Here is a 12230-nt window from a genome sequence, read left to right as displayed (position 1 = left end):
ATTATATGTTATAGAATTATTATTATTATTGTTAGAAAGTAAATTTAGAAACATGTAAGTTAAAAAATTGTGATTATCATTAGAACTTAGAAATTTATTGTGGAAAGTATATATGTATATATATAAATGTAGTTGATTACTGAACTTTTTAATTAATGATAATATTTAAATTAATGTAATGTGATAGATTAGTAAAAATATATGTTTAGAATTTTTTATAATAATTTTAGAAATTATACTTAATTATTATGTTTAAGTTGTATAATTTTTGGAAATGGTTTGAAAAATTTTGAATAAATTAGGTAGAATTTTTTGTAATAATTTTTTGTTTGTGGTTCGATTTTTAATTGACATAAATATGTTAGTGTAGTTGAGAGTTTAATGAAGTGAAATTTTATTAATTAAATAAGAATTGAATTTATTTATTAGTTATTATTAGTAGTAAAGTAGTTTGTTGTTAGTAACTAAATAAATAAATAGTTATGTAATTCAATGTTCAGTTGGAAATAGAATGAGTAAAATATGTATAATAATAATATCGTAATTTTTTATATTTTAAAAAGCATTCGAAATAATTTATAGGGTTGTTAATTAAATTTAGCAGTTAAGTTAATTATTTGGGATTTTAGTAAATTGGATTAAGTAAAATCATTTGTCTGAATTGGATTTAGTAAAATTATATATCATAGCTTTGTGATTTCAATTATTATTTCAATTATTATGTCTTGTTTTGTTAATTGTGGAAATTATTTAATAATGATAGTTAATTAATTGGTAGGTTAGATTAGTCATAAATGGTAATTACTAAATTAGTTAATTAACAAAAAGTTTAGCATGAGTTTAATAAATTAGTTGTCCTAGTTAGATAATTATTATCTTTTAGTAGTAAATTAGTAATTGTTAATGATTTGACTAATAATCTGATATGTTTTTGTAGAGTTCACGGTATTTGATACGTGATCACCTATTCCTTTCGGATCGGTACAATGATAGGGTTGAGGAGCACTTACGGTTTACCGATTTCTTGCATGTTTCCCAAATTGGAGTAGTTCAATGTCAGAAAGCACTGGTAAATGCTCTAGTCGAAAGGTGGCATCTGAACACACATAACTTTCGCCTTCTTGTTGGTGAATGTGCTGTGACACTATAAGATGTTGTTATTCTTAGTCTTCCAACAGACGGTTTTCCAGTCACAGGGATGACTATGAGTAGTTTTAAAACCTTAGAGGCGGAGTGTTTGCAGCAATTTGAGGTTGCATCGAGAAATTCGGACTGTAGAGCAAGCTGCATAAAACGGCTGTGTCCCTCAGCCCCACATTGCCTACATCACCTAGGACGACGTAGCATTCGCGTGTCCATCTCGTTCAAGAAGTGCGTCATCCTTGGACGACCTTTGGTAACTCGTCTCAGGTACGAATTCGGTACGAATCGAGGCCCGTTGTAAGCAGGCAACGTAGTAGGATTTCCCAGTGGCCTAAACCTGGCTCGGTAAACCCGTCGAACTTAGTCCATCTTATACACATCATGAATATACACTTGCCAATCTATTCGTTGATTTTCACAACATGCAAACACATGTCGACAAGGAATTCGGTCCACCTGGAACTCACCGTAGTCATATTGTTGTCGACGGAGGTCGACGGCATACTCCATTCTACCTGGCATCTTACGCACTTCAAAGACCTCATTCTGCCTGTCGAAGCAATTCATCTGGATGTTTCCTGATACAAGTTGATTTGCATGCAATTTGGAGGTCACAAGCTCAGAAAAAACATGGCCAACATTAATCCGAGCCTCCGCCTTGGCTCTTTTTTCTAGCGAACAACTCGTTGAGTCTGTAGAAAGTTGCTTTGACAAGTGCAGTGATAGGGAGATTGCGTGCACCCTTCAAGACTGAGTTGATGCATTCCACAAGGTTCGTCGTCATGTGACCCCATCGGTAACCACCATCGAATGCCAATGTATACTGTTCGTGGGGAATCGGTTTAGCCAGTTAGTATAAGCCTCGCCCCTTCTCGTTAACATTGGTAACTCAATTCGTACTCGCGGACCGTCATCGAATATCCCGCACAATAAGAAAGGACAAATTAAAAAAAAAAACAATACCACTAATAATAATTGAACAGTACCCTGTTAATAATGAACTTCAAATTATACAAAGTTACCTATATTGACGACAAGTTTTTGTAGGTATGGTGCCTTGAACTTTCTCAAAAAATTCGACTCTATATGCCTGACGCAAAACATGTAGAAAGCTCTAGGAGGCGACAAAGCTCCGTTTCTGTGGGCCACAGCTGCATTGATGGATTCGTGTCGGTCAGAGATCAGTCCCACACCATCCGAGTCACTACATGTTATCGCAGGTTACTCAGAAAAAGTGCCACGTATCAGAAGTCTCTCCCTCCACAATAGCAAATGCAATTGGGACGATATTGTTGTTACCATCCTATAAAACTGCAAACAACAGAAAATCCTTATACTTTCCGTACAAGTGAGTCTCATCTACTTGGACAACTGGTTTACAATATCTGAATGCTCTAATACGGGGGGTAATAACTCCAAAAGACTCGATGCAATACTCGGATATCAGTAACCAAGTTATTGCCTTAATATGCAGGCATAGTCTCAAAATGGACAACTACTGATGGCTCCTTATGACACATGGCCTCAAATCATATAGGCAAAGTTTCGTATGATGCTTCCCAACCTCCAAATATTTTTTCACTGACTTTTTATTAGCCAACCATGCTTTTCGATAACTGATGGTGTAACTGAACTTCGACTGCACTTTCGCAATAACTTATTTCACCTTTATCGAGGGGTCAGCCTCAACCAATGACTTTATTGCTTCTGTAATACTGTTCGAATGATCTTGAGAAATGGTTGCTCTGGTGCAAGTGTGACTACCATTATACCTCTTTATAACCCAACAGTACTTTCTGCTGATCATGCTAACCCTGATAAGCCAATCACAACCTGACCCATACTGCTTACACTTGGCAAAAAATGTCAGCAACTCCGACTCATACACCCGATAGTCTACACCTTTTCGGATAGTATAATCTTTCATCGCCATAATAACAGCTTCTTTGGAACTGAATTCCATTTCCACGACAAATTCACCATCTGCGACAATAGGAATTTCTGCCACGACGACAGCCGTAGCATAAATATTGAATACACAAATATTTAATAAGTGCAATTAAAAGTAAATCAATACTCATTACATCAATCTTAATATAATTAATAAACACTAATTAAAAGCATAAGCACATAAACAAATACTAATTAATAAACACTAATTAATATTTAGCTTAATCAATAACTAACTACAAATAATATTATTAACAAAACAAACACACAAACAAATGCTAATTACGTATATTATCACATGTCACGTAATTATTTAGTCACATCGATCAATATAAATTATTATAAAATTCTAATCCTTCGTGTATATATATGGGTAATTTCGTACCTGCATTCGTATACTCCGGAAACTCTGTAGTATGCAAGGCTTCCAAATCCAAAACTCGCATAAAAGACGGCTCCTCAAACGGATGTTCGTTTGTTAGTGCATTTGCCAAGTCAGTCACAGTTGGTGCCATAGTGCCGTCACCTTGGTCTTCATCTCTGTCTGGACCAACAACTTCGTAATTACTTTTAAACTCTTTCTCACTGTCACTGTTATAATCTTTCCATTTAATATTTCGGTCGGCTTTAGACTGTTCGAATTCAACATGCACCTCAATGAACGATATTTGAGTGCGACTTTCAATGTACATTGAAAACATCTCTTGCATGCTCGCTTCATCAGTTACATATTTCGTTTGAAATTGAACGAATCCACCAAATACTGATATGGGATACTTGTATAAAATACATGATATTCTTTTAGACAATCCAGATTCTATCTTCTCACAAATCACATATTTTAGTTCTTCGAATGAGATTGTGAATGGAATAACAATATCTAATGGATTTTCACAAATAAATTTCACTCTTCAACTGTTTGTAACAAAATCTTATCGAAATAATATACTTTGAGTAAGACTCTATCATCTATTTTTCTCACTCACATAAATAAACTTCACACTTAAATTATTTTCCTTCGTTCGAAAGAACAAAGAAAGATAGATGGAAGTGCTAAGGGAAGAAGACGATAAATTGAATCGCTTTAATAAGTCCAATACGAGCTATCCACATTTATATAATGTTAAAAAAATATATTATAATCAATTCGGACCTAGCAATTACCTTTAACTTATTCAAAAAAATATTTATTAATAAAATTCGACGGTCCGATTTGATTTTCGAAAAAAAAAATTAATTAGACAGTTCAATTAATTTCATTCTTAAAATATAAATTTTTTCCCTCATAACTCGGATCATCCCATTTGATTATCCAAATTTCTTTTAGCAAAAATTGTTCCACATCTATATATAGCACTTCCATATTTCATATCAACACATAATACACATATAGCTGGCATATCTAAAATAATGAGCCTGGCCTTTCAGTAGTGGCTAGTGGCAATATATAATTAGATAAAAATATCAATAAGTGGGATAATTCATAATTGGTTATTATTTATTAGCTTGCTCAAACAAAACTTTAACATTGTTGTGGAATAAAAAATGGAATAAATCTACTGACAAGTATTTTAAAGGTACTCTTTAAAGATATTATAAATAAATGTTTAAATAAAAAAATTAATTAATTCTAAATTTCAAATACATTGAATATATTAGAAAAGTTAAAATATGTATTCACTTAAACAAATACTATTTTATTACTAGATCTAAATATTAAAACTTAGGTACAATTATTTTTATACAAAATTAATAATTTAAAATTATTAAATAATATAATATATTTAACTAAAATATTATTTGACAATTATTAAGTATCGACTTTACCTATATCTCTATCAAATCTAAATATTTATCCTTCACATCCGTAGAAAATAAATATTGGCTGCTATATACGCGGAGAGTGTTTTTCCTGGGCAGTTGATGACTTTATGTATGGCAAGTTTCACGTGTTAGACACTATCTGTAGAGAGAAATTCACTCGAGTACTGGATCTCAGAGTTTGATTTATCCGTTTTGTTAAAAAATTAAATATTTTTGAAAAAAAAACTGATTATTTTTTTATTTGTAAATAATTTTATATTATATTATTCGATTCTTGATTATTTTAATAATCAATATCCTAATAAAAATTTAAATATGTATATATATAAAATGTTTAAAATATAATAAGATTAGATTATTAAAAAATAGTATGATAAGATTAATTAAGGAGTTAATTTTGTTGTCATTTTTTTAAAATTATTTTTTACTCTAAAATTTAATTTAATTTTAAAAATGTTCATTTTTTACAAAATTCGAAATTTATAATTTAAAATAATTAAAATTTAAAAAAAATAGATCGACATTGACTTATAAATAAAAAGGCGATTCCCTGGAATTACTAAGAAAAATATTACAAATCATGCACGTGGTCCACATGGAATTTCGTTTCTTCGATAAGTATCATAGAAGTAGAAGTGTAGAACTAAGAAACAAGGGAATGGTCCACCTTCACCAAATAAAAAGTACAAACAAGTTCCAATCTCGAGAATAATGTTCACCTACTCCTCACTAAAATTAAAATGAGAACAGAAAAAAATTATTGAAAACTAATATTATACAGTTAATTAATATCGTAGCTGATACTAATATTAAAAATTTTTAAAAATAAGAATATTTAAAATTTGATGAAAAAAAGTTAAGATAAATATTTTTTATTAATATTAATCAATATTTTAAAATTAATATTTTATTTTTATATTATTAAATTAGAATTTAAAATTTATTAAATATTAATAAAAAATTAATAAATTTGATTCATTATATAATATTAGTTTTGAAAAATCATTTTAAATTTTAAATCAATAAAAATAATCTTTAATAAGTTTTATATAAGATTAACCGAATAATTTATTATAATGTTGCTGACAATATTAATGCATTACTCTTTAAAAAACATGTAAAAATATAATAATAAATAGAAAAAATATAGTAAGTTAATGAAATATCTATATAATGTGTATAATAAAAATATAGAGATATTTAATTTAATAGAATATTAAATATTTATTATCTTTGATATTATCTAATTATTTTAGACAATATAAATATATTGTGATTAAAAAATTAATAATATTTTATTTTAAATATTTATTTTTTAATTTATATCGAATCAAATAAATAAGTGTATACAAAATACACTATTGAAGCAGTATTCGTAACATTAACAAGTACTCGACATCCTCTATTATTGGCCCACGAAATCATTACACAGCGTGGGTAGTAGTGATGATTATCGTTATAAGAAGAGCAACTATCTTTCACTCTTAGCACTACCAAAACCACGTGAACGCCACTATAGTTACCATCATGGCTTCCATCTCAACCCCTCTCTCTTTCCTGTCCACCACCGCCAATGTCTCCGCAGCCACTTCCTCATCCTTTACTCTCTTTCCACTTCAACCCAAGAGACACCGCTACCCTAAATCAAAACGCCACATTTCCAAAGTGTCATGCAATAATGGCGGTGATGACAACGTTATTTCAAAAGGAAACAGGAGGGATGTCCTGATTGGCCTTGGAGGCCTTGGCGCCGCTGCTTCTTTCACCTACAACCCTTTCGCCGTGGCTAATCCGGTGGTTACCGATCAGAATTCTTGCGGGCGGCCTAACCTACCGGCAGGTGCAAAACCCATCCCTTGCTGCCCCCCAAAAGCAACAAATATCAACGACTTTGTGTTCCCGAGTAACCAGCCGTTAAGGGTTAGAAAACCGGCTCATCTGGTTACCGGTGACGAACTAGCCAAGTACAAGGAAGCTATTAGGCTGATGAGAGCCCTCCCTGACGATGATCCTCGCAGCTTCACGCAACAAGCCAACATCCATTGCGCTTATTGCCATGACTCCTATGCCTTGGATTCTACTCTTCCCCCACAAGTCAAAGTCCACTTCAACTGGCTTTTCGCTCCTTTCCATCGCTGGTACCTTTATTTCTACGAGAGAATCCTGGGCAGCTTGATCAACGACCCCACCTTCGCTCTTCCCTTCTGGAACTGGGATCATCCCGACGGCATGGACATCCCTGCCATCTTCATCGACAGAAGATCGTCGCTCTTCGATGCTAAGAGGAATGCCAACCATCAGCCACCTGTTCTCGTTGACTTGGACTGGAACAGGAGGGGCGTTGACACTAGCGGTGAAGTGGACAAGAATTATGCCAAGGTTTACAAGTGTATTGCCGATGTGAAGGGGCCAGCGTGCTTCTTTGGCTCATCTTTCCAAGCTGGAGGTGGTGTCTCTTCAGCTGCTGGCTCTTTGGAGACTCTCCACAACACGTGTCATTCATGGACCGGTGATCCAACGGATCCTAATGGTGAGGACATGGGGTCCTTCTATTCTTCCGGAAGAGATCCGATCTTCTACTGCCACCATTCCAACGTGGACCGCCTCTGGACTATATGGAAGGAAAAGTTTGGTGGAGTTGATTTAAGCGATAAAGATTATTTGAAGTCAAGTTTTCTGTTCTATGATGAGAATAAGAACCTTGTACGAGTCAGGTCCGAACAATGCCTTGACCAGAGTAAGCTCGGGTATAAATACATGGATGTTCCCATTCTATGGAAGAATGCGAAGCCAAAACCCGCCACCAACAAAGCTCAAAGGGCAGCACTGGCTCCCACGCCGCTGAACCCTCCGAACCTGCCCTTGGTGTTGAACTCCATTACGAGCTTTGCTGTGAAGAGGCAGTTTAAGTCGAGGAGGAAGGAGGAGAAGGCGGAGAGAGAGGAGAGTCTGGTGTTTGATGTTGCGTTTGATAAGAGCAAAGATGTCAAGTTTGATGTGTTGGTGTTTTGGAAGGGAGATCCGATGCAGGCCACACCCAAGGACAGGGAATTCGCTGGAAGCTTTGTGAATGTTTCCCATGCTCCAAATGCCAAGGACACAACGGTAAAATACATCATTGGGATAACGGATTTGTTGGATGATTTGGAAGCTGATGATGAAGATAATGTTGAGGTAACATTGGTTCCACAATATGGTGTTGTGCCTGTTACAATAAATAACGCCTACGTAAGTTACGATGAATGTTCATTCAAAAAATAACAAATCTTACTACCCACACTCCTCGTTTAATTTTCTGCTTATGCTTCCTCCTACGTATCCCTTCAATAATATTATTATTGGTGACTTTATCTCTATCTCAGTCATTTGTACAAGTTCACCAATAATAAAACGTGTGTCTGTTTTCTTTGCTTTCGAGAATTTTTGTTGCTTTCACAATATGTAGTGAATTGTTGATGAGGATGATGTTTTAGAATAATATTTGAAGTTAATTAGTAACAAAGCTTCCTAATCAGCTTGAGAAATATTACTTAAATTAATTTATATATATTTGTATATAAAAATATATATTATTTAATTTATTTTTAATATACATTTTAGATTGTTATATATTTGAAGAAACTTTGTTGCACTCATAAGTAAAAGTGTCAAGGGGGTACTCATTCCATCCAAGCTCACCAAAAACAGAAAGGTACTGCTTGTCAAAATAAAATGGGTTTAAATTGGAGTGGAAATTCAGGTGTAGTCAACTTTACGTGAAGTTAATGGCTGAGAGCAGTTAGATGATTTGACTGATTTGACTAAAGTTCTATCTAAAAGCTCTCGGCTATTAATTTCACGTGAAGTCGATTATTCCTGAGTTTTTACTTTAAATTGATGTGACTTAGTGATCTAATTTATTTACTTCTTCTTTTAAATAAGGAAAAGTACAGGGTACTAATATATTATCTGTCAACTTATTGCCAACAATGATTAATTATTATATTTTAAACACATATATAAAGAGACACATCTAAAAAATATATCTATAAATATACTTCTATTAAACATATTTATAAAAAAGACATTTTTATTAGACACATTCACAAAGACACTTCTATTAAACACAATTATAAATAAGAGTTGGCAGATGTTGGTAAAAATGTTGTTGGTAACATAGCAGAATTGTTTAAATAATATAATAAGAATTAATAAATATAAAATTAATTATAATTAAGTCTGTGTGAGATCGAATTCTATCTTGTGTATACAATAATTTATTGACTAACAACAAACTCTTAAATTGAGTTTCAATTTGCGTCAATTTAATCATTGACCCGGTGAATTATAAGATTCGGTGAGAAACCAAAAAAATAAATTATAATACACTTTTTTTATAATTTTTTAAAAATATTTAATAACAAAAAATATTAATAAAAAATTATTAAAAAATTTATTATTTTTAACTTTATTTAATATATCCTATAATAAATAAGTATCAAACAAATCAATTTTAAAATATTTAAACTAATTATTTTTTGTGTTCTAACATTACCATTAAATTTTAAACGTTAATAAAGTTGTCCTACAGTTTTCTATAGCGTGACGACCCTAATAAGACTAAGGTAGCTTTGATTTGATAAATAACCATAGAAAATGTTATATCTTGTGTCACGTGGGAAACATTTATATTAATGTATATACCTAAACCAATAATATTGTTATAATGTTATTTTTAATACCTAAAGTTAAAGTCGATATTTACTTTATCGCTTGTGTCAGTAGGTGGGGAACATTTATATTAATGTATCTAACTTTTCTAATTATTATTAAAAGTAAATAATAAAAAATAATTAAAATTAATTTAATAAAAATGTATAAATATAGGATTAATCATAATTTAAATAGAATTAAAAAAGTTAAATTATAATACACTTTTTTTTATAATCTTTCAAATTTTAAGTAAACGTTAATAAAGTTGTCCTAAAGTTCTCTATAGCATGACTCTAAAGTTGTTTTGATTTGATAAATAACCATAGAAAGTTTAGTATATATCTTGTGTCACGTGGGGAGCATTTATATTCATGTATCTGCCTAAACCAATAATGTGACATATACAATAATTAAAGGTAAAAAAGGTGAATGAATAATAAAATTGATGAATACCACAATTTAATCAAACACACAGTTGTAATATAATGTCAAAATGAGGTATCCATTTTGCAAAAACATATTGGAATTTTATCCAATGCATAAAAGTAAACAATAATAGTTGCCACTTCTAATTCTAGAGCCTCAAAATCAATTTAGAACCGATATTTGATTTTGATACAATTATAATTAAGTTCTTTTCTTAAAAGATAAATGAACAATTTTGAAGTGATAAACAGTATAGCTTTCTCGTGATAGCTTCTCCCTGCATTCAAATTAAAATTGATTTAGATTGGTGTGAACATAAATGATAAATCACAAACTTGACTTAAGTGTGGTCGCTCAACTAACTTCATTACTACTTGTACTCCACATTAAATTTTGTTTTGGAGGGTGCCTATTTTAGCATCTCTAGTTTGAGATAAAAGTAGATTACAATGGAAATAATGAAAAAATGCAATGAATTAGCTAACAAATTAAACAAGAAAAAATGCGGAAATTAAATATAAAATCCTTAAAATGATGAACATAGCTCTACTTTATTTTGGCTTTCGCGGCTCTCATCCTAATCACTACTATATACTACTGATATTTAAACTGGTAATATAAAAGTAATTAGTATATTGTATACATCTTTAACCATATGAAGAAAAGAAAAGTAGTGGTGTTCACTTTTACACTTCATATATGCATAGTGTTACTTAGCTTATAACTTTAAGCATACTTATATGTAATTATAATTTTCTATTCTAATTTTTTTTATTCAACGGTTGCATTACGATAACTTATATTAAATATTATTTAAAAACCTATATTTATGTATGTTTTAAATAATTTATATTTAATATTTTTTTATTTTGCATTATATATAAAATGGTATGTCAAATAATTTTAGATTAATAATAAATTTTATGGATATAAAATTCACACTGTATAAACTTCTTACATAACAGTGAATTTTATAAAAATATATTCCAACAAAAATTATTTAACAATATAATAGATTACAATACACACCAACGTATATAACTCGATTTTAGTTCTACTTCAACAAGTGTAAATAAATGCGGCAGTTGGAGTTGGCATTTTATTTAGTTTACGATAACAAAGAACCTTATACACGGTTCGCAAATCATGCATATGCCAATATGTGTTAATGGCCTCAATTTGTTAGGTGATACATTATTTAAAAGTTTAATTATGGAGATACTTTTTTCAATCAGCATTAATTAATTTTTTAAATTATAAATTCTAAATTATTAAATTTTAAATTATAAATCTCAAATCTTATATTCTAAATTTTTAAATTCTAACCCTAAACTCTCCTAAACTCTCACCTGGAAAGACAAAAATGAGGGAGTTTGTTGAATATACTTTGTCAAAGTATATTTATGCAACATACCCGCAATTGGGATAACAAATAAGTTTGTTGAATAACTTTTAAAATAACTTCGTTCAATAGAAAGTAACCAATGAATTATAGTTCAAATGACATAATTTTCTCATATTCATTTAAGAGGCTACGGGTTTGAGTTTTCTTATCTTTAGTAAAAATAAAAAACAAAACAAAAACTTCAATAAAAGTATTTTTAAAATATTATTTTTGGTATTTTAAAAAATTTAATTAATATAAGATTAAAATTTAAGTATATTAGAAATATTTAAATAATACATTTTATTTTTTAATTTTAAATTATTATTTATGAATCCACAAATATTAATATATTATTTTGTAAAATTTAAAATAAAATAAAATTTAAAATTAGTATTGGAGATTTTCTTAATGATATGGATACATAGAATTAAAAAAACTATTAGATTTGTTAGTACTATCTGTCAGTACATGCAGAACAAATTCAAAGGCAAGAAGACCATGATTTAACTAAAACTCCAATAATATATAATATGTAGTATATATAGAACATACAGATTAGAGCATGAAGCTGCAAGTTTATTAGTTTAGCTTCAATGCTCCATCATAATAATATTACAATGGAGTTTCCATAATTAATATTGAGAACTCTCCAAGCATGACTAGTTCCTAATAAAAAAATTTTAAGATTTAATCTCCAAGTCGCCAAGCAACATTTACTATACACATGGCTTTTTGGAGCTAATAAAAATAAATAAATAAAGGGGACCTCATATATATACATATATGGGTTTGAAACCAGATTTTTTTT

At 30.5% G+C, this 12230-nt stretch overlaps 1 protein-coding gene across 1 annotated transcript; it reads left to right on the top strand.

Annotated features, from left to right (window-relative positions):
* Window positions 1-6381: 6381 nt before the first annotated feature.
* Window positions 6382-8428, top strand: LOC107480666 (polyphenol oxidase A1, chloroplastic). Its single transcript, XM_016100830.3, has one exon. The coding sequence runs from the start codon at window positions 6445-6447 to the stop codon at window positions 8176-8178; it is 1734 nt and encodes a 577-aa protein (XP_015956316.1). The 5' UTR covers window positions 6382-6444; the 3' UTR covers window positions 8179-8428.
* The last annotated feature ends 3802 nt before the right edge of the window (window positions 8429-12230 follow it).

Source organism: Arachis duranensis, chromosome 3, assembly GCF_000817695.3.
Source record: "Arachis duranensis cultivar V14167 chromosome 3, aradu.V14167.gnm2.J7QH, whole genome shotgun sequence".
Taxonomy (NCBI): Eukaryota; Viridiplantae; Streptophyta; class Magnoliopsida; order Fabales; family Fabaceae; genus Arachis; species Arachis duranensis.
Note: the sequence above shows the minus strand (reverse complement) of the source record. Positions and strands in the feature narration are given on the sequence as shown.

Bases quoted from the DNA above. Each gene is read 5' to 3' on its own strand.
- LOC107480666 (XM_016100830.3), top strand. From the start codon at position 6,445: ATGGCTTCCATCTCAACCCCTCTCTCTTTCCTGTCCACCACCGCCAAT.